Source organism: Oncorhynchus gorbuscha, linkage group LG15 (assembly GCF_021184085.1).
Source record: "Oncorhynchus gorbuscha isolate QuinsamMale2020 ecotype Even-year linkage group LG15, OgorEven_v1.0, whole genome shotgun sequence".
In the NCBI taxonomy this organism is placed as follows: Eukaryota; Metazoa; Chordata; class Actinopteri; order Salmoniformes; family Salmonidae; genus Oncorhynchus; species Oncorhynchus gorbuscha.
This window is the reverse complement of record NC_060187.1, coordinates 66,032,430-66,058,928: the sequence shown is the minus strand read 5'-3', so window position 1 is coordinate 66,058,928 and position 26,499 is coordinate 66,032,430. Positions and strand designations below refer to the sequence as shown.

Sequence of the window (26,499 nt, the reverse complement as noted above, 5' to 3'; positions counted from 1 at the left end):
TGAAAAACAGCCCCAGACCATTATTCCTCCTCCACCAAACTTTACAGTTGGCACTATGCATTTGGGGAGGTAGCGTTCTCCTGGCATCCGCCATACCCAGATTCGGACTGCCAGATGGTAAAGTGTGATATATCACTTCAGTTTCCTCTGCTCCAGAGTCCAATGGCGGCTAGCATTACACAACTCCAGCCGACGCTTGGCATTGCGCATGGTGATCTTAGGCTTATGTGCGGCCGCTCGTCCATGGAAACCCATTTCATGAAGCTCCTGATGAACAGTTCTTGTGCTGACGTTGGTTCCAGAGGCAGTTTGGAACTCGGTAGTGAGTGTTGCAACAGAGGACAGACAACTTCGCGACTGAGCCATGTTGCTCCTAGACATTTCTATCTCGCAATACCATCACTTACAGTTGACCGGGGCAGCTCTAGCAGGGCAGAAATTTGACTAACTGACTTGTTGGAAAGGTGGCATTCTATGACAGTGCCACGTTTAAAGTCACTGAGCTATTTAGTAAGGCCATTCTACTGCCAATGTTTGTCTATGTAGATTGCATGGCTGTGTGCTCGATGTTATACACCTGTCAGCAACAGGTGTGGCTGAAATAGCCAAATTCACTCATTTGAAGGGGGGTCCACATACCTTTTGTATATAGTGTATTTTAAGTATTAGCCAACCACACTATATGTTATAGTAATCTGTCAGTCAATGACGTGACACGCAACCATTGGTTGATGCATGCAACATATGAGCAGGGGAACCCAACCTATAGGTGGTTAGCTGATAAATACCTATCATGCATTGTAAGATCTGTCAGAAACATCTAAGCAGTGGAACATGACATAAGTATTTACTCAGTAGGGAGTCCAGGCAGTTATCTTCTCTACTATTGTTAGATCCCAATTTACTAGTGGAGTAGCCTGCCTACTTTACAACAGGGTCTGTTGACTAATCCTAAAACAAATGATGGATAAGACAAATAAAGACCAAAAACCATTGTATGCCAGTGAGCCACAATATCCCCGACCCGTCCTGTTTATGACTGCACGTCCCAGTCCAGCACTCACTCCCATATTTTTTTGAATAAGTCAAGTGACGCCACTACTCCCTGTAGCCATATTGTTATTACTTTCAAGGCAACGAGTGAGCCGCTACCCGCGGACAGCAAGGTAGAGGGCGACTGACAAGTGTGGAATTTCATTAAAACGAAGTTACAAGTAAATTGCTGGCCGAAGTTAAAGTCGGGTATGTGCTTTGTTGGAATGATATCTCACTATTTATGTTATATTCTTAGCCATAGTCACAGCTACTGTAGCTAGCTAACGTTAACTCACCACTTGTCCACTGCGCTGCGCTAACACTACAGCAGCTAAGTTAGCTAGTAAGTTGGAAACGGGACCGAATGGAGGATTTAGCTAGCCTTTGCATTAACATTGTGGCTAATGAGCTTAGCTAGCAACTAACTAAGTTGATCTATACACCAATTATGTATTATATTGAGATAACATTAGCCAAGTTAAACACGCGAGTCATCTTAAACTAGTAGCTAATGTTAGCTAGTTAACCAGTACACCATAGACGTCGTTTGCGAACTATCTTATTTAGCGCCCATTGACGATAGTATCTGACTGGGGGTGTTTTGTTTAAGAGCCCCGACGCTTGTTCTAAACGTTAACGCATCGTTTGCGGTAGGGTTATGAAAACACAAAGTACGTATCTTTCATATCAGCAGGTGGGAAAAAGTACTCAGTTGTCATACTTGAGTAAATATAGCTTAATAGAAAATGACTCAAGTAAAATGGAAGTCACAGTAAAATACTACTTGAGTAAAAGTCAAAATATTTGGTTTTAAATATACTTAAGTAGCTATCAAAAGTAATTTGAATTGCCAAAATATCAAATCAGAGACAGTAGGGATGAACAGGGATGTTCTCTTGATAAGTGTGTCAATTGGACCATTTTCCTGTCAAAGTGTAACGAGTACTTTTGGCTGTCAGGGAAAATGTATGGAGTAAAAGGTACATGTTATTCAGGAATGTAGTTTCGTAAAAGTTGTAAAAAATATAAACCGTGAAGTACAGATACCCCAAAACTACTACCGTAGTACTTTTTTATTTATTTTTTTACTTAAGTACTTAACACCACTGTATATCATCAAGAAATAATTTCCTACAAACACAGGTTAAATTACACACACCTTTTATAGGGTTATGGCTCCCACAGAGACATTTCCATGTTACACCGCTTGTTTTCAGTAGTGATGGGGAAACAAAGCTTCCTGAAGCTTTGCACATTTCCAGCCAATTGTGTCAAATAGGTTCATTACTCGAGGCTTTGATCGACACTGTGCACACTAGTGGCACCTGGTTAGTCAAAACAATTTAGCACAGCCAATTTATTATAGATGAGATCCCACACAGTAAGGCACAGTGTAAGCTTTTTGTCATCTCCCAAAACAATCAGGTGTTTGGCGCCAGGTAGCCTAATGGTTAGAGCGTTGGGCCAGTAACCAAAAGGTTGCTTGGTCAATCCCTGAGCTGAGAAGGTAAAAATCTGTCGTTCTGCCCTTGAACAAGGCAGTTAACAGACTGTTCCCCGGTAGGCCGTCATTGTAAATAAGAATTTGTACTTAACTGACTTACAAATGATTATTTGTATTTAATTAGGTATGATGAAAAGAAGCTTCGGACGTCATTGATCACGTGCCTTTGATAAAGCATCTCCACACTGCTTCAAAATAAAGTGCTTAGCGATTGCCTTGGTGCGCCAGTATTAAACGTAACATCACTAGTTTATGGAAGACAGAGTGGACTAACAACTTGTGCTAATTAGCTATCTGCATCACTGACACCTGTGTGTAACAAACATCTTGTCACTGAAAAATACTGTCGGGTGCAACTGTGTTAACCGGTTAAAACATTGTACAGTAAGTGTGTATTTGTGAAATTACTTAGTTGTGAGATGTAAGTAGAGGGATTTCTGTTTCTAGAACTGTACTGCAATTTAGAATCAATTCTTTCTTAAGGGCCCTTCCCAACAATGCAGAGAGAGAAATTGATAAACAATTGAAAAATTGTAACACGAGGAATAAATATATAATGAGTAATGATAACTTAGCTATATACATGGGGTACCGAGTCGATGTGCAGGGGTACGAGGTAATTGAGGTAGATGTGTAATTGACTATGCAACGGGATATATAATTAACAGTAGCAGCAGCGTATATGAGTCCAAAGAATTGGTGTAAAAAGGGCCAATGCAGATAGTCCGGGTAGCCATTTGGTTAAATATTTACCAGTCTTATGGCTTGGGGGTAGAAGCAGTTCAGGGTCCTTTTGGTTCCAGACTTGGTGCATCGGTCCTGCTTGCTGTGCAATAGCAGAATGAACAGTCTATGACCTGGGTGGCTGGAGTCTTAGACAATTTTTTTAGGGACTTGGATGGCAGGGAGCTTGTCCCCAGTGATGTACTGGACCGTACGTACTACCATTAACACTTTGCACTTGGATGCCAAGCAGGTGCCATATTCAGTCACTAGGATCAGGATTAAGAAATTGTGATTACGACATTAGCTAGCTAGATTTTCACCAGGTCAGAGCATCAGCGTTGTACAATTATGTTAAAATTAGAGGTATCTAGCTGCTGCTTTTACACACACACACACACACACACACACACACACACACACACACACACACACACACACACACACACACACACACACACACACACACTGCTCACTTTACTGTAGAGTAGCAAAAGGACAAGGTTGTGCAAGTGTGTCAATAGGCTATTGCCTATTGAATACATATGCTGTCATATTTTTCCCCTCGTAGTTTCACGTGGTCAGAGGCAATGCATGAAATGTGCATCTGCAAAGAAGCACCTACAAGTAGTCTTTTGACAGCGGTTTTGTCCCTTGTCTTTTTTTTAGCTTAACAGTGTAAAAACAGTATTCTATGAGCTAGGCCTAGGTGAGGCTAAATGCAATCGACTTGCCCAGGAGGACTCATCCCAGCCTCAGGTAACTAGCTGCTCTGCCACACCGGTACAGGATGTTGCTCTGGTTTCTGTAATCCAATACATTTAATCCAATATGACACTGTTTATAAATGGATGCAGATTAAATACACTAGAATACTTCCCACTCTGAAACAAATAGGTTGCAGTCGCTTTAGCAGCTCACAAATATTGTTAACTTGCTAAAGTGATTGATGTAGTGTATGTCAATTATGCTAATCTTTCTCACCAGAAAGTGGTTATGTCACAGAAAGGCCTATAATGTATTGGTAAATAGTTTCCTGTCCCAACAGGAGGGTTCTTCATATTATGTAAGCGTTTCACTTCTGCATTTGTTGTGCCTGCCTCCCACCTGACGTTTTTGAAAAGGCACAATTCAGACTCACTTTTGCAATGCCCTTTACTTCTGATGTATTGTCTTTGTATGTCTCTGTGAGAGGATTTCACTTGAGAGCTTCACTTCTGTGAGAGGATTTCAGTTGTTAGAACTTCACTTTTATCCAAATGGGAGGTAAGCAAACAGTTAGCAAGATGGGACATGAGTAGCCTAGTTTTTTATTGCTATTAGAAGAGTTTTATTCAAAGTGGCTAACTGCAAGCCGTACCACTCAACCTTTTACCGTTCTCTGCTACCTTTTGTATTAAAATGTCCCAGAAGTGAATATGATGAACGAATGAGCACATCTGAAGGAGTGTAACAGATGTTGTTATGGTGCATTCCTGTGTAGCCAAACTCCTCTCTTGCTGGTTCTGCTCCTATGGTTGAGTTTAACGAGCGCTACCAAAAACCTGGAAAGAGTTTGGAAGAGCAGCCATTTCACATGTCATCAGAAAATAGCATGTGTTAATACTCAAACCGCATATGGAGAGCAGCTACCCTTTTTTTTCACTTTAAACATCAATCTGTAGTGAATGCTGTTGCCTGCTGCTGAGGGAGCGATCATAGCTTTCTGATTGAGTGGTATGAGTAACAACTTCTCCACATAGAAGCAGAGAGCTTAAGGGTCAACCACATGACACAGTACCCTTTGACCTTTACCACAACTCGGTCGGAAAGAGGCGTGTCAGTCGGACTCTTGATCTCCATGGTGATTTTACAACCCTGTGAGCGGTATGAGGCTGAGCTAATGCATAGACTTACTAAAGCTCCCACACTTCCTGTACTGGAAATTGTAGTGCTGGAAATTATGTTGTCAGCCTATAGGCCTAGCCTAAAAAATAATTTTGAGACAAAAAGGTACTTGGATCATACAGTTGAAGTCGGAAGTATACATACACTTTGGTTGGAGTCATTAAAACTCGCTTTTCAACCACTCCACAAAATTCTTGTTAAACTTTAGTTTTTGCAAGTCGGTTAGGACATCTACGTTGTGCATGACACAAGTAATTTTTTCAACAATTGTTTACAGACAGATTATTTCACTTGTAATTCACTGTATCACAATTCCAGTGGGTCAGAAGTTTACATACACTAAGTTGACTGTGCCTTTAAACCGCTTGGAAAATTCCAGAAAATTATGTCATGGCTTTAAAGCTTCTGATAGGCTAATTGACATAATTTGAGTCAATTGGAGGTGTACCTGCGGACATATTTCAAGGTCTACCTTCAAACTCAGTGACTCTTTGCTTGACATCATGGGAAAATCAAAATAAATCAGCCAAGACCTCAGAAAAAATATTGTAGACCTCCACATGTCTGGTTCATTCTTGGAGCAATTTCCAAACACCAGAAGGTACCACGTTCATCTGCACAAACAATAGTATGCAAGTATAAACACCATGGGACCGCACAGCCGTCATAACGTTCAGGAAGGAGACGTAATTCTGTCTCCTAGAGATGAACGTACTTTGGTGCGAAAAGTGCAAATCATTCCCAGAACAACAGCAAAGGACCATGTCAAGATGCTGGAAGAAACAGGTACAAAAGTATCTATATCCACAGTAAAATGAGTCCTATATCGACAACCTGAAAGGCAGCTCAGCAAGGAAGAAGCCACTGCTCCAAAACCGCCATAAAAAAGCCAGACTACGGGGACAAAGATCGTACTTTTTGGAGAAATGTCCTCTGGTCTGATGAAACAAAATTAGAACTGTTTGGCCATAATGACCGTCGTTATGTTTGGAGGAAAAAGGGGGATGTTCGTAAGCCGAAGAACACCATCCCAGCCGTGAAGCACGGGGTGGCAGCATCATGGTGTGGGGGTGCTTTGCTGCAGGAGGGACTGGTGCACTTCACAAAGGGAACATTTATGTAGATGTCTTGAGATTTGTTGCTTCAATATATCAGTCAGGAAGTTAAAACTTGGTTGCAAACAGGTCTTCCAAATGGACAATTACCCCAAGCATACTTGCAAAGTTGTGGCAAAATGGCTTAAGGACAACAAAGTCAAGGTATTGGAGTGGCCATCACAAAGCCCTGACCTCAATCCCATAGACAATTTGTGGGCAGAACTGAAAAAGTGTGCGAGCAAGGAGGCCTCCAAACCTGACTGTTACACCAGCTCTATCAGGAGGAATGGGCTATTATTCACCCAACTCATTGTAGGAAGCTTGTGGAAGGCTACCTGAAACATTTGACCCAAGTTAAACAATTTAAAGGAAATGCTACCAAATACTAATTGAGTGCATGTCAATTTCTGACCCACTGGGAATGTGATGAAATAAAAGCTGAAATAAATAATTATTTCTACTATTATTGACATTTCACATTCTTAAAATAAAGTGGTGATCCTAAGAGTGCATTTTTATTAGGATTAAATGTCAGGAATTCTGAAACTGAGTTTAAATGTATTTGGCTAAGGTATATGTAAACTTCCGATTTCAACTGTATATAGCGTGTCAACTTTTGGCGTAGAGGCAGCTGAAGTCAATTTGGGTCAGTCACTTAGTCAAAGACAATCTTTCAATGATTTCAATCAATTCAAATCGAATCCCATGGTCCATTTCCTGCTCCATTAAATTGTTTCAGAGGTTTTATATAGCCTAGCCCACAACACTGGGGGATGGCTTCCCCTCCTCTAGTCAAATTTAACATACTTTCTGCTTAATGCTTCTTTTTTTTTTACTAGCTTCTGAGTCAGCAAGTTATGGCAATGACGAAAGCTTTCCCTCCAAGGTTCTCAGTAGAGAATAGTAGCTGAATCATTATTTGCCATTTTAAGAGTAGGGTGTTTGTTTTTGTCCCTCCATAACCAGTGTTTTATTTTTTTAAACTCTCACCTGCGCAAGGTTATAATCTAGCCTTATCACCAGGAGGCTTCACTGTAATAGTTTACACCGTGGAATGTCCCACTCCACACCTTCACCTGAAGGTAGAGGTCCCCTAACAAAGGTTAGACTGAAATTCAAATAAAACATTGTTGCAATTGGATTGATAAGGGTATTCTATAAATACAGTGCATTGGACATGCTTTGGTTAGACTGCCCTCTTGCTCTGGTTTAGAGAGCACATTCACAACAGTCCCAAGCAATTGTGCATGTCATGAATTAGGCTTGGGCAGTATATACCGGGGTATTTGGAAAAGCCACGGGATATATTTGTAGATACTTTTTAAGTAAATACCCGCAGTCAACTTGTGCAATACTATAGGAGATAAAGAACATTGCGTTCTTCAGTTCCCTCTGTCACATTCTTATGAAGTTTACGGTAGTCCCCAGTCACGTGTCACATGGTGTTTGTTTACAAGAAAACGACGAGAGACTGGAGCTTTGTGAGTCACTCACTGTTGTGCAGCATGCGCCAGGGGATCTAATTACAGTATGGAATTCACAGCTAAATGTTTGCCAGCTAGATATATTTTATAACGTATGTTACATCAATGTGCTATATGTCTGCAGTTGTGCATTTGGTGTGCAAATTTAGTAGCTAGTTAGCTATCTAGCTAAGTGGTTAGCTTATTCCTAAATCAAGCATTCGCTTGGTAACAGCAGAGAATCCCCTCCTGGATCAAGAGCCTTGTGGGCAAATATTAGTTTTGTGCGTGCAGCAAAATGAGTGAGTAGTGTTTTTGAGTTACTTCTTTAGGTCCGAAACTGTACAAAATGTTTACAATGCGCTCTTTAGCATTTAGTTGGCATTCTCTATTGGGATTTCACAGTGCATTCAGAAACTATTCAGACCCCTTTCCCTTTTCCACATTTTGTTACGTTACAGTCTTATTCTAAAATGGATTATGTACATTTTTACTCATCAATCTACACACAATACCTCTTAATGACAACAGGTTTTAAGTCATTTTTGGAAACGTATTAAAAATAAAATACAAATCTTATTTACATAAGTATTCAGTCCCTTTGCAATGAGACTCAAAACATCCTGTTTCCATTGATTTACATTTACATTTAAGTCATTTAGCAGACGCTCTTATCCAGAGCGACTTACAAATTGGTGCATTCACCTTATGACATCCAGTGGAACAGTCACTTTACAATAGTGCTTCTAAATCTTTTAAGGGGGGTAGAAGGATTACTTTATCCTATCCTAGGTATTCCTTAAAGAGGTGGGGTTTCAGGTGTCTCCGGAAGGTGGTGATTGACTCCGCTGTCCTGGCGTCGTGAGGGAGTTTGTTCCACCATTGGGGGGCCAGAGCAGCGAACAGTTTTGACTGGGCTGAGCGGGAACTGTACTTCCTCAGTGGTAGGGAGGCGAGCAGGCCAGAGGTGGATGAACGCAGTGCCCTTGTTTGGGTGTAGGGCCTGATCAGAGCCTGGAGGTACTGAGGTGCCGTTCCCCTCACAGCTCCGTAGGCAAGCACCATGGTCTTGTAGCGGATGCGAGCTTCAACTGGAAGCCAGTGGAGAGAGCGGAGGAGCGGGGTGACGTGAGAGAACTTGGGAAGGTTGAACACCAGACGGGCTGCGGCGTTCTGGATGAGTTGTAGGGGTTTAATGGCACAGGCAGGGAGCCCAGCCAACAGCGAGTTGCAGTAATCCAGACGGGAGATGACAAGTGCCTGGATTAGGACCTGCGCCGCTTCCTGTGTGAGGCAGGGTCGTACTCTGCGGATGTTGTAGAGCATGAACCTACAGGAACGGGCCACCGCCTTGATGTTAGTTGAGAACGACAGGGTGTTGTCCAGGATCACGCCAAGGTTCTTAGCGCTCTGGGAGGAGGACACAATGGAGTTGTCAACTGATCATCCTTGAGATGTTTATACAACTTGATTGGAGTCTACCTGTGGTAAATTCAATTAATTGGACATTTGGGAAGGCGTGCACACCTGTCTATACAAGGTCCCACAGTTGACAGTACATGTCATAGCAAAAACCAAGGTCGAAGAAATTGTCCGTAGATCCCCGAGAAAGGATTGTGTCGAGGCACCGATCTGGGGAAGGGTACCATATCAACTGTAGTACCTGAAATGTGAAGTGAGAATGTCATCATGCCACTATATCATCAGAGACCATTAGGTCCAATGGTTTGTTTTGAAAGGTCACCCCCCTATATTTGCAGTGAGGGGTTTGACCTTAACTTAGCCCTGTCCTATTCAACAGTTGGAGCTCCGTCTTGCCGAAGTTCAGCTTGAGGTGGTGATCCGTCATCCACACTGATATGTCTGCCAGACATGCAGAGATGCGATTCGCCACCTGGTCGTCAGAAGGGGGAAAGGTTTGTTTTGAAAGGTCACCCCCCTATATTTGCAGTGAGGGGTTTGACCTTAACTTAGCCCTGTCCTATTCAACAGTTGGATGTGGCTGCACTGCACACCTGTTTAGATATCACATAAACAGCCACTTGACACAATATATTTACAACCCCCTTATCTCATATTGAGATCATGTAATCCTCTGTGTAGACATTCTGTGCTCATGGTAAGCCAGGAGTGTGTCCTCTACAAGGCTGAAGTTGTTTGTTGTAAGCTGATGATAACACAGTGCGGTAGTGTTGTCACGATACCAGAATTTTTGGGACTTTTTTTTACTCTATACCACAACAAATAAAGAAGGCATATCAGCCAAAGTCACAATGTCACTTGACCCAGACAGATCTTTTGAGTTCAATATCATTGCATTACAATTTGAGTTTTGGTAAAAAAAATAACGAATTACCTAAAGGTAATCATTTATTTAAATGGTAAATCTTAGGGATGTGTAGCTTTTTTTGGTTTTAAACGATTCGGAGCGATTTGGTTTGATTAGAGGAACGATTCGATGCACTAACATTTGTTGTATAAGCACATTAGTTTTCCATTCTAAATTCTAATGGAGTTTGAGCTGGGTGCCTTTAAGCTGAATCTGTCTGAGCTGACCTCTCACTGTGTGTGTGTGTGTGTGTGTGTGTGTGTGTGTGTGTGTGTGTGTGTGTGTGTGTGTGTGTGTGTGTGTGTGTGTGTGTGTGTGTGTGTGTCTATGGTTTCTGTCGGCACCTGAGCTGAGCCATAAGGATGACTCGGCATCTACCACCCCACTATCAGATAATGGGGATAATGTTTGCTTTTTGTCCCTAAACGTTAGATCTGAAACCCCATCACCCACTAATTATTTTGTCATTTTTGCAAATTCAAAGTGTTTGACCTAGTAATATATCAATATTCATGGTTACAAATTAGCTATGACATAGCCAATGACTATAGCACAATTTTGTATTTCAGCCGTGTCTCAATTGAATGGTTAGACCTTTTCTGATAAACAAAAATAATTAAATATGTATCTCCTGCCGCTTTGCCCATGCAAAAACTAGGGAAGTCAGTTAAGAACAAATTCTTATTTACAATGATGACCTACCCCAGGCCAAACCCTAACCCGGACGACAATGGGCCAATTGGGTACTGCCCTATGTGACTCCCAATCACAGCCGGTTGTGATACAGCCTGGAATCGAACCAGGGTCTGTAGTGATGCCTCTATCATTGAGATGCAGTACATTAGACCGTTGTGCCCCTCGGAAGTATCTTCTTGCAAGTGTTCTAGCCTGTAATGCTAATGAGTGCAGTGGTTCCTCAGGCCAGGCTAGCGAAGAGTAAGTGGAGCAGGCACGGTGCTCTCCCATTATAAGGGGACATCTGCTGCCCTGATAGACATACTTTATCCTCCTCAATCAGTAGACGACATGAGGCACGTTTGAGACTGACAGAAGTACCGAAAGTAACAAACTGGTTTTCATGTTCTATTACTGAAAAGGTACAGAAAGTTTGGTGTACTGTGCTACACTACAGTGAAGTGGTACTTCTCAGTCCCAAGGACTCAACATATTTTTTTCTGGCTGTCTGGTAAGTTCTGTCCTTGGTGATTGGGGCTGGCTGTTGAGTGGACAACTTGTGGTCCTCTGGTTCTTGGACTTCCTGCCATCCTTAAAATGAGGAGAATTTGATACCAAATGGAACAACTCTGTGAAATTGAGTCTACTACTTTTACCAAAATGCAGTGACTCTAGTAGAATCACCTCAGCACGGTATAAGAGGAGATTTGGATTGGAGGAGAAGGAAGAGCAGAGTTGGGTGTAGTGAAGTAGTAGCCTAAATTCTTTTGGAGGTATCTGGTCACTGGTGACATTCGTTCTCAGTGAGGAGGCATAGGCCTATAGCTGTACTGTACTTCAGCTTACATAAACACCTGCTGGTGGTGGTGGTGAAGTCAAATGTGTCACATATACAGTGAGGGTGTGCTTATCCTCTCATACAACCTGTGCTACATGGTCCAAGGTGTTGTGAATCATGAGCTTGGCAGACATACTTTCACTTTAATAGCTGAAATGCTTGAGGTGGATATTCTCTTCCTGTCTGGTTCAATTATGCTATCCTCCATCTTTCATCCAATGCAATGCTTCCTTCAATTAAAGGGGTAATCAGCAATTTCTACATCCATTTGAACTTATACACTGAGTGTACAAAACATTAAGAACATCCTAATATTGAGTTGCACCCCCCCCCAGAACAGCCTCAATTTTGCCCTCAGAACATGGATTCTCCAAGGTGTCGAAAGGGTTCCGCAGGGATGCTATGCCGTTTTGACGCCAATATTTTCCACAGTTGTCAAGTTGGCAAGATGTCCTTTTGGTGGTGAACCATTCTTGAAACACACTATTGGAAAACCCAGCTGTGTTGCAGTTCGTGACACAAACTGGTGCACCTGGCACCTACTACCATACTCCGTTCAAAGGCACTTCAAACTTTTGTCTTGCCTTTCACCCTCTGAATGGCACATACACAATTTATGTCTCAATTGTCTGAAGGCATAACAATCCTTTAACCCATCTCTTCCCCTTCATCTACACAGATTTTGAAGTGACATCAATTTGGGATCATTGATTTCAGCTGGATTCACCTGGTCAGTCTGTCATGGAAAAAGCAGGTGTTCTTAATGTTTTGTACACTCAGTGTAAATTTAATTATATGTTCCCATTTGATTCTTGAAGAATATAACTTAGAAATGACTTAAGTTCAACTGTCGTGCCCTTTCATAACCCCAAATATAAACATGTTTTACTCCCAATCTTTGTCAACAAAATAAATACAAACCCTATATAGCCTTAAAACATGGTTTAAACTATAATTTTGACATCATGGATGGTGAATCCTTGCATCCATAGCTCTATGAATTTGAGTGGTTACATTTCTCAAGCCCGATCCCTTAACTTTTTACTGAAACTTCTGGGTAGGTCGCTTTATTGTTTTAACTGCTGGTTTCTGCTTTAAGGTCATGAATTCGTGTTTTGGTGAAATGTGTAAAAATAACTTGATGCTCATCTCTTTAGATGAATGTGTGCAAGGTAATTACTTCCTCTGTAGGAGGCGGCTGTGGCAAACAAACTGTGCATAAAACAAACTGTGCATAAAACATGAGCCCCCCCAACAGTGATGTTGTTAAGCTACCACGCCACAAGAGTTTCTAAACCCAGAGGTGCAACATTGCGAGGCTTCCAGGAACGCTTGCGAAATAGACTGAGCAGGCTGTGGTTTGGTGTTTGAGAAGTCTTAATTGGTAGTTGAACGTGTTATTACTCCAAACTTGTGAAAGTGACAAACACGTTTTCATTTTTGTCAAAAACAACTTTATATCGAAGGAGTACCTTTACTTTGATGGCCTGCACATGTGCAGTTGTGCACCAGACGACCGTTAGACCCACTGACGTGTTTACGCATGAGCTTAGCTAGCCAATGTTGCCATGGCGTCACCTACTAGCGTGATCGGGGATTTCTTTTGGCGAAGCAGTTTCTGCCTGTCTTTGACCTCTCATATGCAAAAGCAGCAGCATCCTTGTCAGCAACCGAACCCTCTTAATCGATTTGCTTGTTTTGGAGGTTTCTGTTTGGGATAGAGCTAGAGGTCGACCAATTATGATTTTTCAATACCGATACTGATTATTGGAGGACCAAAAAAGCCGATACCGATTAATCGGCTGATTTAAAAAAATTAATAAATAATACATTGTAAAAAAAATTAAATTTTTAAAAAAGTATTTGTAATAATGACAATTACAACAATACTGAATTAACACTTATTTTAACTTAATATAATACATCAATAAAATCAATTTAGCCTCAAATAAATAATGAAACATGATCAATTTGGTTTAAATAATGCAAAAACAAAGTTTTGGAGAAGAAAGTAAAAGTGCAATATGTGCCATGTAAGAAAGCTAACTTTTCAGTTCCTTGCTCAGAACATGAGAACATATGAAAGCTGGTGGTTCCTTTTAACATGAGTCTTCAATATTCCCAGGTAAGAAGTTTTATGTTGTCGTTATTATAGAAATTATAGGACTATTTCTCTCTATACCATTTGTATTTCATTAACCTTTGACTATTGGATGTTCTTATAGGCACTTTAGTATTGCCAGTGTAACAGTATAGCCTCCGTCCCTCCCCTCGCCCCTACCTGTGCTCGAACCAGGAACACATCGACAACAGCCACCCTCGAAGCAGCGTTACTCATGCAGAGCAAGGGAAACGACCACTCCAAGGCTCAGAGCGAGCAACGTTTGAAACGCTATTAGCGTGCGCTAACTAGCTAGCCATTTCACTTCGGTTACACAAGCCTCATTTCGGGAGTTGATAGGCTTGAAGTCATAAACAGGGAATGCTTGACGCACAACGAAGAGCTGCTGTCAAAACGCACGAAAGTGCTGTTTGAATGAATGTTTACGCGCCTGCTTCTGCCTACCACCGCTCAGTCAGATGCTTGTATGCTCAGTCAGATTATACGCAACGCATGACACGCTAGATAATATCTAGTAATATCATCAACCATGTGTAGTTAAGTGATTATGATTGATTGTTTTTTATAAGATAAATGTAATGCTAGCTAGCAACTTACTGCATTCGCGTAACAGGCAGTCTCCTTGTGGAGTGCAACAAGAGGCAGGTCGTTATTGCGTTGAACTAGTTAATTGTACGTTTGCAAGAGTGGATCCCCCGAGCTGACAAGGTGAAAATCTGTCGTTCTGCCCCTTTTAAATGTTTTTTTTTAACCTTTTATTTAATAGGTAAGTCAGTTAAGAACAAATTCTTATTTTCAATGACGGCCTAGGAACAGTACCTGCTCAGGGGCAGAACGACAGCTCGGGGATCCGGTTACTAGTCCAACACTCTAACCACTAGGCTACCCTGCCGCCCCTGAACGAGGCAGTTAACCCACCTTTCCTAGGCCGTCATTGAAAATAAGAATGTGTACTTACCTGACTTGCCTAATTAAATAAAGGTGTTAAAAAAATGTTTTTAATCTGTAAAATTGGTGTCCAAAAATAACGATTTCCGCTTGTTATGAAAACTTGAAATCTGCCCTAATTAATCGGCCATTCCGATTAATCGACCTCTAGATAGAGCATACACATTGCTCTTTCTCTCTTCCTTCTGACACTTTCATTCTCTTAGTATCTGAGTCACTTCTCTGTCTTGCCAGAGTTCATGAGACGTGGCCGGTATAGAACTGCATTGCACTTTCAGACTCAGTGGTCCTCAGAGTATTCTAGTGTCTGAAAGTTAGTTAGGCTAAGAAATCTTGTAGCTCAGCACTGAGGAGAAAGGTTGAATGTCCCCTGCTGCCTCCCTCCATCTGCTTCATGAAGACAATTGTTTTGCAATGGTGACCCATCTGGGGAAACCTTGGATTATTTTTAGATGAACTGTCTCCCAATTTGAGACTGAAAGAAGACTGTTTTGCATGCAGTGCCTCTTCTGTTCAACGTTACAGGAAGGAAAGAGCAAGGAACCATTCATTATGAGAGCCAGGCCTTTTTAAACCTGCTGTTTATTGGCAGTGTCTCCTCCTATACCATTAGTTTATTATGACCATTACACCATGTGTGGCTTGGATGCCCTCCTGCCTATGGAAAATGTTAGCATTATTGGCCTTTATGTTGCCTCAGGAAGATGTAGGGTGGCAACTGTGTTCATTGGGCCCTCCCCACAAACTCATATAAACTTCACATAGAAAATGTTGTGGGGAGAAGAAGAAGAAGAAGAACTAACATCATGAGTGTTGACTTTTTGAAGAAGTCCTGTTTTCATGTCTGCATAATGTTGGGTGTATTTTCACAACCTCAATCTGATTCTGGGCAAAATGGCTAGAAAAATAAACCTGAAAGAGCGAGAGGACAGGGCTCGTAATCTATTAATCATGGGTTTATCTTTAGCTACTGCTTCTCCCGTAACCCGAGGTAGGCTATAGCAACAAGTGTCTGCGTCAGCTAACCGTGCCATTCAAAATTAAGTCTTTAGTCCTGTTACTCCAGCATCTAAAACTATGAAGAGTGCTCTGTAAAAGGTTGTCCTTTTCCCCAACCTGTCCAAGATCTGGTGTCGCTGATGACGGAGGGAAAGTTTGAGGTTCTGAAAGGACCAGCTGGTGATGGGGAAGCCCATAGTCAACCTGGTGCTGGGATAGAGGTGTATTCACCACCTTGCTACCCTCTGCTACCTGGCAACCTTCTCCCACCTGTCAACTTGGCAACCTGTACGTCCACTCAGAGACAAGAGGCACAAGAGCAACCAATCAGCACATGACAACCTAAAACACTCCCAAGTGTTGTTGCCACATGTTGCGTGGTGTCTGACCGGAGTCCAGATTTGTGTGAGGAGGTGGTTATCCTGCATGTGTTTTGGCGTGGTAGTTCTTTTGCAAAAAAAACATCATTTTTTGTTGTTGTTGATATTACTCTTGAAAATCTTTTTTTTATCTGTCATTATTTATAACAGTACTAAATATTTTGTGGACATACGCATGTGTTTGATTCGATGACTCGTGACTAATTACCCTGTTCCAGTGCATATTTTCTTTTGTCACTGATCATTTGGACAAATCACGATTTCACAGGTGTGCGTGCACATCTTTAAAATTTCAGAGAGGGGAGGGGTCATTTGGCCCATAAACTTGCCTGTAACCTGCAAGGCGAGGGGGTGGAGCTACAGCTCTGCTTCCCCTCGTTCTAGTATCTTTTCTGGCAAGTCTGCAACCAGAACTTAATCAAGCATCTGATGCAATTACGTGGGATTTTAGTTATGGATTTCCGAGATTACTTGATACTAGGTAGTGGACCCTGTGTACCCTAACCTATTTGACAGCAGAAGTACATGCACGCACATGCATAGTATTACAAGGTCTAAATGAATTCAGTCCGTATGTGCTTACTCTTTCAGGCAGTGCACTGGTTGACCCGTTGAGCTGAAGGTGGTGTATGGCCCGAGCTAAGCTGAAAGGACATGAGATGTTTTTCTGTCTTCCCCATCTGTTTACTGCGTGTCACACTGAAGAGGAGGCGGTGTGAAAGTGAGGCTGAGGTCATTCTGCTGTTATTTTGGATGAGAGCTGGAATCTGCATCTTCGGAACTAAATGTATTGAATCCACTGATTTGTACTATAGGCCTAAGACACGTTAAGCCTGTTACTTTATAAAGTTAATGCAAAATCTATAGCCTCACTGAAGCACTTTTCTCTGAAATGGCATAGGCCTCCCTCTCCACTCTGTGTTTAACCTTGCAAAGCAGAGGTGAGTCACTAGTTCACACAGTCACAACTAGGATTGGCAGTTGGTTTTGTCCCAACATGTTGGGCCCTTCAGATGAAAACTACCACGCCTAACCTGGTGGGCGCAGAACCTTGCGCCTCAATGCTAAATGTCAAAGCGTCCTCGTATTCCTTTGCCATTTACATGTAGGTGTTTGAATCGATGCCTCCATGCAGCCTCACCACCGCAAAGTATTTTTTTTTGACAGTGTAAAGTGATCAAGATCATCTGTTGTAATCAGATGTGTTGAAAGGTTTAGGCCTCTCTTTCTATTGGGCATTAAATACCAATGAAGAGACCAAGCAGCCTTGTATCTTTCTCTTAACCTAACTCCCTATGATTAATTTCCCTGACACAATCCTTCATCTCCTTTCCTTTTCTCTTGACTGCAGCTGAAGCTTGTCGTCATGGCAGTAGGCAGAGAGGCCTCACTAACAGGGCTAATATAATGACAAAGCAAAAGCAGGATTTTTGAAATTTTAGCCAATTAAAATAAAAATAAAAAACAGAAATATTACATTTACATAATTATTCAGACCCTTTACTCAATACTTTGTTGAAACACCTTTGGCAGCGATTACAGCCTTGATTCTTCTTGGGTATGACGCTACAAGTTTGGCAAACCTGTATTCGTGGAGTTTCTCCCATTCTTCTCTGCAGATCTTATCAAGCTCTGTCAGGTTGGATGGGGAGTGTAGCAGCACAGCTATTTTCAGGTCTCTCCAGAGATGTTAGATTGGGTTCAATTCCGGGCTCTGGCTGGGCCACTCAAGGACATTCAGACTTATCCCGAAGCCATTCATGCATTGTCTTGGCTGTGTGCTTAGTGTCGTTGTCCTGTTGGCAGGTGAACCTTCGCCCCACTCTGTGGTCCTGAGTGCTCTGGAGCAGGTTTTCATTAAGGATCTCTCTGTATTTTGCTCCGTTCATCTTTGTCTTGATCCTGACTAGTCTCCCAGTCCCTGCCTGCTGAAAAACATCCCCACAGCATGATGCTGCCACCACCATGCTTCACCATAGGGATGGTGCCAGGTTTCCTCCAGACGTGATGCTTGACATTCAGGCCAAAGAGTTCAATATTGGTTTCATCAGACCAGATAATCTTGTTTCTCATGTTCTGAGAGTCTTTAGGTGCCTTTTGGGGAGACACCTGAAACCCCACCTCTTTAAGGAATACCTAGGATAGGATAAGTAATCCCTCTCACCCCCCCCCTTTAAGATTTAGATGCACTATTGTAAAGTGACTGTTCCACTGGATGTCATAAGGTGAATGCACCAATTTGTAAGTCGCTCTGGATAAGAGCGTCTGCTAAATGACTTAAATGTAAATGTAATATGTCTCTAAACAATATCCCCTCCAGGCAGGGGCACACAAGGCCCTATACTCCATGGCTCCATATTACCGGTCGTCAATAGTGTTAGCTCTCTGGGCTAGGTGGCTAATGCACAGATAACTGTGAGCCTGTGTGCCCTCCCTGCCTGTAGCTTGGCCCCAGTGCTTATGTTAGTGTTAGCTTCTGCTGCTAATTAGCACAATCCCAGAGCAGCAACAGTGGGGCCAGGCCTGGAGTGGCATTGTGTTGCTATGATCCACTCCATATTACAGATCTGCCAGAGGTGTGTACCTAGGTTTGAATTTGTCTTGGTATCAACATCAAGAGATTGCCTAGTTGAGTAGACTGTGTATGCAATCTGTAGGCTTGATTTGAGATTGAGTGATCAAAAATAATGTGCCTATAGTATTGTATGCATCAGATGCATGTGCATCACCAGTTCAAACAACTGAAGTCTGTCCCTCTTGCAGGGTACAGGCCCACAGGGCAAACACAGCCCATCAATTACCTTTGACCTATATGAATGTACAATTACAAGCTCCTGCTCAGTGCTTTTGCTGGAAGTTGGGTCAAAGCAGATGAACTTCTGTGTTTGCTTTGCTAGTTTTGGATTCACTCCAAAGAGTGGGAGAGATGAGGGTAGCATTGTATTTGTCACATACGCCGAATAGAACCGGTGTAGACCTTACAGTGAAATGCTTACTTACAAGACCTTAACCAACAAAATGAGAGGTATAAAATAACAGTGGTGAGGCTACATACAGGGGGCACCGGTACAGTCAATGTGCTGAGGCACAGATTAGTCGAGGTAATTGACGTAATATGTACATGTAGGTCGAGTTAAAGAGACTATGCATAGATAATAACCATAGAGTAGCGGGAGGTAGCCTTTTGACTAGCTGTTCAGGAGTCTTATGGCTTGGGGGTAGAAGCTGTTAAGAAGCCTTTTAGACCTAGACTTGGCGGTCTGGTACAGCTTGCTGTGCGGTAGCAGAGGACATCTATGACTAGGGTGGAGTCTTTGACAATTTTTCGGGCCTTCCTCTGACACCGCCTGGTATGTAGGTCCTGGATTGCAGGAAGCTTGACCCCGGTGATGTACTCAGACATACGCACTACCCTCTGTAGTACCGGTCGGAGGCTGAGCAGTTGACATACCAGGCAGGGATGAAACCCTGGTGCAGCTGTAACTGTTTTAGGCTCTGAGGACCCATGCCAAATCCTTTCAGTCTCCTGAGGGGGAATAGGCTTTGTCGTGCCCTCTTCACAACTGTCTTGGTATGTTTGGACCATGATAGTTTGTTGGTAATGTGGACATTAAGGAACTTAACTCTCAACATGCTCCACTACAATGAATAGCATTCTCATGTAGGTTTTCCTTTTGTCCATGTGGGAATGAGCACTGTGGAGTGCAATAGAGATTGCATCATCTGAGGCGGTATGCAAATTGGAGTGGGTCTAGGGTTTCTGGGATAATGATGTTGTGAGCCATGACCAGCCTTTCAAAGCACTTCATGGCTACAGACATGAGTGCTACGGGTCAGTAGTCATTTAGGCAGGTTACCTTAGTGTTCCTGGGCAAATGGGGCTTTCTGGTTTCATGCCATGGTTCTGTGACGCTGCAGATGGAAGTGCCCTAAGGATAGAGAGAGTGAGGGAATTAGATTGGGAAAGACAGATGGTGTTTTCTGGGCAGAGAGCGAGGTTAAGGAGGTGAGCGAGTAACGGAGGTTGTCATCGTTATGAAAGTTAGATAGGAGCAGCTTGGTTTTTCTACTGGTACGTCAGAACCTGTTCGAATATAATGTCCCAGTGCAATTCTCTACTGGTACATCAGAACCTGTTAGAATATAATGTCCCAGTGCAATTCTCTACTGGTACATCAGAACCTGTTAGAATATAATGTCCCAGTGCAATTCTCTACTAGTACATCAGAACCTGTTAGAATATAATGTCCCAGTGCAATTCTCTACTGGTACATCAGAACCTGTTAGAATATAATGTCCCAGACAGTCATCATTCTACGTATGGGTGGTGGACATCAGATGCTCTACCAACTGAGCTACAGAAGGACCACCTGGTACATCAGAACCTGTTAGAATATAATGTATAATAATAATATAATATACTTACAGAATATAATGTCCCAGTGCAATTCTCTACTGGTACATCAGAACCTGTTAGAATATAATGTCACAGTGCAATTCTCTACTGGTACATTAAAGGGATAGTTCACCCAAATGACATATTGGTTTCCTTACTCTGTAAGTGGTCTATAGACAAGGTGAAAAGCACAGCAATCCATGCTTTGGTTTAGTTTCAACATTTTCCAAGTCATGGGACTGATATTAGCATTTTTCGTGCTTCGTGTTCAAAGCATCAATAAGTGACTTTATTGAGCTTTACAATCAATGTAGGATACTTTCACATGATTTGGATATGATGCGTGGGGGAAAAAAAGCTATCAGTCCCATGACTTGAATAGGATTTGTGCCACAAATGCTAAAACGTTAGCATGTGGAAACCGTGCCAGACGAACTAAACCAAAGTATGGGCTGTCATACCTTCTCCATCGACTGCTTACAGGGCATAATTAAGTAATTTCAGTGAACAATCTCTTAAAGACCCATATTAAACTCTCTCTTTTTTTTAACACTCATCTTCTGTGGACATCATTAATCTGCAGCTATCAACCTTCATTAAAATGGTTGTCCAGATTATTTTGTGGGGACGATGGGAGTTATTAATACTAAGCATTTGCTTCTCTGTGTGTGTGTTCCTTGAAGCAGTGTTTCCCCTATATTAATTTAGCAGCGGTGCCGCCACTGAAAAAAGAAATATAAATAAAATGCAGATTTCTGCCGAGACGCACTTTTTAAGATCAGAGTGACAAGTTACAACAAGTTGCTTATCTTCCTCAGATTTTCAGTAGCTCGCCCGAGAACCTCCAAGGTAACTTGAAATCCTGGAAGTGTAGCCAACCCATAGAGGGAGAGGATTCGAGAGCCCAAGAGCCCGTTTTTGCATGGGCAGCGCTATTGATGACTTTCACCATTTTGAAGTAGTTAGCAGGGTGGGACTTCTCATGAGTAAAGGAAGGATCACATAATTCCATCCAGGTCATCAGAAGGCATGAGCCAGTGAATTATACTTGTGTGAAAAGGTGGCAGTAAATGTATACCTGTTCAAACAGCACACTTCAGGTGGCAATATGCACCCTTTCACTTTGTTTACCATCTCATAGGAGTAGTAGAGGAAGAACATTTGACTACTTCAGAATGGAGATGGCCTCAATGGCGCTGCCCATGCTCTCACAGTTGCCGTAATGGGACAAATACAATGTTGCGTCCTCTAACTATCTTTTAGCCAACCTTATTAATAGCTGTATGTGATTGTTAACTAAGATAGTAACATTACACTAGCTAAATTACTTTTTGGGTTAATATGGAATGCTCTGGTGGTGTCATTGAGATCAAGAGAGAAAATGAAACTGTCCTCGATTTTCAGAAGTGTTTTTAAAGGAAGATAACATAATTACATGTTCATGTATTTTGGAGTAGGATGTCTAAAGCTCACTCAAAAAGGAGGATTTTCATCTTTTATTAAGTTAATAAAGCAGCTAAGTGAATGAGACTTCAGGACTTGTCCATGGACATTTTTCAGAGGTTCTCAATTGAAATTTGTCTGTATTGCCTGACATATTTCATATTCTTAAAATACAATGAGGATGAGACTTTTTTTTCCACTTTCAATATTTGTATCACAGCTTTGAAGGGGTATTTGCAAAACATTCAAATACAATAGTTTTCTCTCTCACCCTCCTCTCTCTGTCTTCTCCAGGCGAGGCTAAGATGGTGGACCGGCTGGCGAACAGCGAGGCCAACTCCAAGCGGATCCAGGTAGTCGAGGGCTGCTTCGGCGCGGCGGGCCAGCCACTGGTCATACCGGGCCGCGTACTCATCGGTGAGGGTGTGCTCACCAAGCTGTGTCGCAAGAAGCCCAAGGCACGCCAGTTCTTCCTGTTCAACGACATCCTGGTGTACGGCAACATTGTCATCCAGAAGAAGAAGTACAACAAGCAGCACATCATCCCGCTGGAGAGCGTCACCATCGACACGGTGGCTGACGAGGGCGACCTGCGGAACGGCTGGCTCATCAAGACACCCACCAAGTCCTTCGCTGTCTACGCCGCCACCGCTACTGAGAAGTCAGAGTGGATGAGCCACATCGGCAAGTGCGTGGGCGACCTGTTGGAGAAGAGCGGCAAGGCACCGACTGGCGAGCACGCAGCCGTCTGGATACCAGACTCAGAGGCCACCCTCTGCATGCGCTGCCAGAAGATCAAGTTCACGCCCCTCAGCCGCCGCCACCATTGCCGCAAGTGCGGTTATGTGGTTTGTGGCCCGTGCTCTGACAAGAAGTTCCTGCTGCCCAGCCAGTCATCCAAGCCAGTGCGTGTGTGTGAGTTCTGTTACCTGCAGCTGGCCTCCGCAGGAGGGGGGATGGGCTTAGGCCCACGCTCGGACTCCTACAGCCGGTCAGGGTCAAAGTTCAACAACGTGTCGGACGACGAAGATGAGGAGGACAGCAGTGACTGAGGAAGGCCCTCCTGACAGCCTTCCATCTTCCCCTTTTAGTAATCAATTAGCAATATTCCACTTATAATTATAGTTTTTTTCTCTCCACAGCAGGGTTTTGAAGAAAAGTTTTATTTTTTTCTTCTAGCTGAAATAAATGCTTTTTAATGATAATATAGTGAAATGCCTGATGGGAATTGTCGTAAGTTTGGTAAAAATATCCCACACACTATTTGTAGTATGGCTGCTTCCTGTATGGCGTGCTCCACAGTCATCCTCTTTGTTTTCCATTAAACAGTGGACCTTACTACAGGGGAGAATGATGCTAGGAGTCATGTAGCACCTCTCATTGTCCTCTCTGCTAATCTCATCCTCTTCTATTATATTCTTGATTTCATTTCCCTTTTTTTATTTTATTTTTTACAGATGAACCTTAAGAGGTACATGCCTAAATGCTGATATTTCTGCAGGGAGAAGCGATTAGCATTCAGTCACACGTCACATGGTCTACCTACCCATTTAAATATTTCAGGTAAAATACCTATAGTTGCTTTTTTTCTAGGTTTGTAGCTGCTTCATTATTTTCTAACCTAAATAACCCCTCCTTCACTAACCTCTCAAATGACAAATCAGCTAAAGCGTTATGATTGTATGGTGAAGCTCCTCTAGGTGTGTATGTCTTAGCATACAGTGTTGGCCAACTTTCAGTTTTGAAGTTGAAAGAGTTTTTCTACACAGCTTAGCTTGTAATAGCATGTATTTGAAATGCACATATTCAATCATCCCAAAAATGTACCTCACACAGACCTTAATTTTCACACAGTGCCTTCTGAGAAAGTGAGTTGTCTGGGCAGCCCTGTTTTAATGAGATATTGCATCAGACCCTAGTACTGTAACTTCTATTTTGAGGCTGTGTTGTCGGTATAACCCTAAGCTGAATAATGGCTGTAGGGAGAAGTTTGTGTGATCATTGTGTTGGTGTGTGTGTGAATGCGCTAGAAAGCTTTACTTCAGATATTTTTTACTAAATCATAGAAAACATGCACCTAAAAATATTGTCATGCTTTATAGAGTACTGTCCAGTGTTGGAGATATGTGTTAGGTTTTGGTTTATCTAAAGTATTTGGCAAGTTTCTGGCTGGAGTCTCCACTGAGTGCCTCTAGTGTGCTGTGAGAGCAGAACCTTGACCTGTGGTGATCAGGAAATCAGCCCATTGTCTTACTGTGGTCTCTTCAGTATGACTGCTTCCTAACCTGCCCTCACAGTTCCAGGGTATCATGACCTGTCAGAAAATAAAGCTGAACTGAACTTGCCTGAACAGAGAATGGGAAATCATTGCATAACGCACAGGAACTGTACAGGAAGTGTCTACCATCGACTTCTCTGAGGAACCAGGACTGTCCCTGCCCCCCTGTGGCCCTCTTTCAACTGTATTTCCCTAAAAGGTATGGCCATTCTGTGTCAGCTGACACTGACATGTGAAAGGCTTGTTGGAGGACTAATGATGACCTACCCGCAACCACCATCACTTTTTCACGCTGTGAAGCGAATGTCAAATGCACTAACCATTTCAGGTTTTACACTCTGGGACAGACAGATCTAATTCAATCACTTTCAGTCTGGGCATAGTTTATCTTCCTGTGTTTCCATGGGAATCCTTTCTCTCCTTTTTTAAAATCAGCTTGTTTTTACACCTAAGCAGTCAGGCTCACAGGTGGCAAAGACTTGAACTAATTTGCAGTCTTTCAGTGTAATATAGAACGTTTATCCTGAGATTTGTTTGAGTGACAGAACTGACAAAAGGGATCCTTTTTCTTTCCTTTTTTTATTTTTTAGCTTCTCTAAGAAGTAACTGTAGAACCCTATAAAAGTCCATCTCTTTGGCAAGCAATAAAACATGAGATGTCATACAGTACTTCGATGCAAATCACCTATCCCATTGTCTTTGATTATCAGGTTGTATTGTTGCAGATGCTCAAAATACTACATCCCTCACTCTTGAAGGTTTATCATTATACTCAAACAACAAACCGATATTGGGCACAACTATATTCATGCAAATCCTACCATAATCTGTAGTTTCCTTAATCAACTATTTTTTTCTTCTTCTTTCACCTCACTTAAGGAGTATTTTGAAATGACTTCTGTTGATTTTGTATATTTGTATAGTGTTTGGGGTTTGTTTTGTACAGTATACTATGTAGTTATACAAATGCCGCTGTTTCAGGTCTCCTTGTGCTCGTCTTACCTTCATGTATGGACCGGATAAAACACCAGCACTTTACTCTCTTTCTCTGGAGAGAGGTCGTAAACAAGAGCTACATTACCGCTGAGACCGTAAACTGACAGGACTGGATTTCCTGTCTGACATCACCTCAGGAGAGTGAGCTAGGGGTACCTACACAACCTGAGAATTAACATTGTACACCCGTTAAGCAAAAATGATGTCTGAACACAGAACAGAGGGAACAATGTGAGATTTCTGAAAGGAGCATACCATACTTTTTTGTTTGTTTTCTTTGCCTGCTTATCTGGTTTGGTTTGTTAACCTCTCAAGCCTCATGGAATTGAAGTTCTCTCCATTGCTATCGGGTGATGTTTTTTTGTTGTCTTCTCGACTATATATTTTCTTTTTCTGTTGCCATTTAAATTCTCGTTATAAAAGTCTTAAGGGCTTAAACCTGAATGTAATACAACATATCATCATTGGATACTAATTTTCTCTGAATTGAAATATATAAATACCATATTGCCTAAAATCTGTCTCTTCTTTGGCTCGCTGGAAAAAGTCCTCATGGCTACAGGGGGGAATGACTATTTACTATGGTGTTTAGAGGGAGCTTGCTAGGTGGTGGCGACAGTCTTCTCGGGGAGCTGAGAACTGACTGCTCCATGACCTCATAGGCTGCCTGATAGTCACATGGCCTGTAGTGCTCGTAACAATCATGCCATAATCCAGCAGCCAAACTGCTCTGTCAGTGCAGTTTTCAAGCCCTGTTTGTCCAGTGACTCAATGGGAAGCCCAGAAAATTCTGAGACTTATTTTGTTTTCCTTATGCATATCTTAACATTCGTGATCAAGTCACTTTTAGTTATGTAGTAGAATTTAATTAGCCACTGCTTTCTATTCCGAGCATCGCAGAATTCCTTGTGTATTGTGCAATTTAACCAATTCTTACACAATGTTGAGGAATTCTGCCAGGCTCTGCACCAAGCATTTCTGAATGCTATTTTACTCATTCTGAAGATGCCATGTTCATAGCTGTCCTTTCATTTATCTGATCGACATCTTACATTCATCCATTTCTGATGAATTATCAAGAGGCCCTCAACTGAGCCTGTGGTGTCTTGACAAAGTCAAATAAAGTGATGATTGATTATAGGGATGGTTGTTTGTCACATTTACCGTTCCCTGAAACAATAAATTATGTATGAAGCTTAACTTGTCCAACAAGTGCAAAAAGCATTCAAAAAATCTGGAATAGGAATATTTTACTGTCCATCTCCCCGCAGTACAGGTCTACCAAAACGTTCAGGTTGAAGTTGGTGAAATGCCTCCAAATCCCTCTTGATACACCATCCAGCCCAAGTCTTTCAGATACACCATCCAGCCCAAGTCTTTCTGATA

At 42.2% G+C, this 26,499-nt stretch overlaps 1 protein-coding gene across 3 annotated transcripts in view; it reads left to right on the top strand.

Annotated features, from left to right (window-relative positions):
* Positions 1 to 26,255, top strand: part of plekhf2 (pleckstrin homology domain containing, family F (with FYVE domain) member 2) — a 34,158-nt gene extending 7,903 nt beyond the window's left edge. Inside the window, exons 1-2 of one of the 3 annotated variants that reach the window (XM_046302349.1) lie at positions 1,108 to 1,242; positions 22,134 to 26,255. In XM_046302349.1, coding sequence (XP_046158305.1) covers positions 22,145 to 22,891 — 747 coding nt within the window. In that variant the 5' untranslated portion in view covers positions 1,108 to 1,242; positions 22,134 to 22,144 and the 3' untranslated portion in view covers positions 22,892 to 26,255. Of the gene's footprint in view, positions 1 to 1,107; positions 1,243 to 7,717; positions 8,012 to 22,133 lie in introns of those variants that run through there. The other 2 variants (XM_046302348.1, XM_046302350.1) reach the window with 2 other exon arrangements.
* The last annotated feature ends 244 nt before the right edge of the window (positions 26,256 to 26,499 follow it).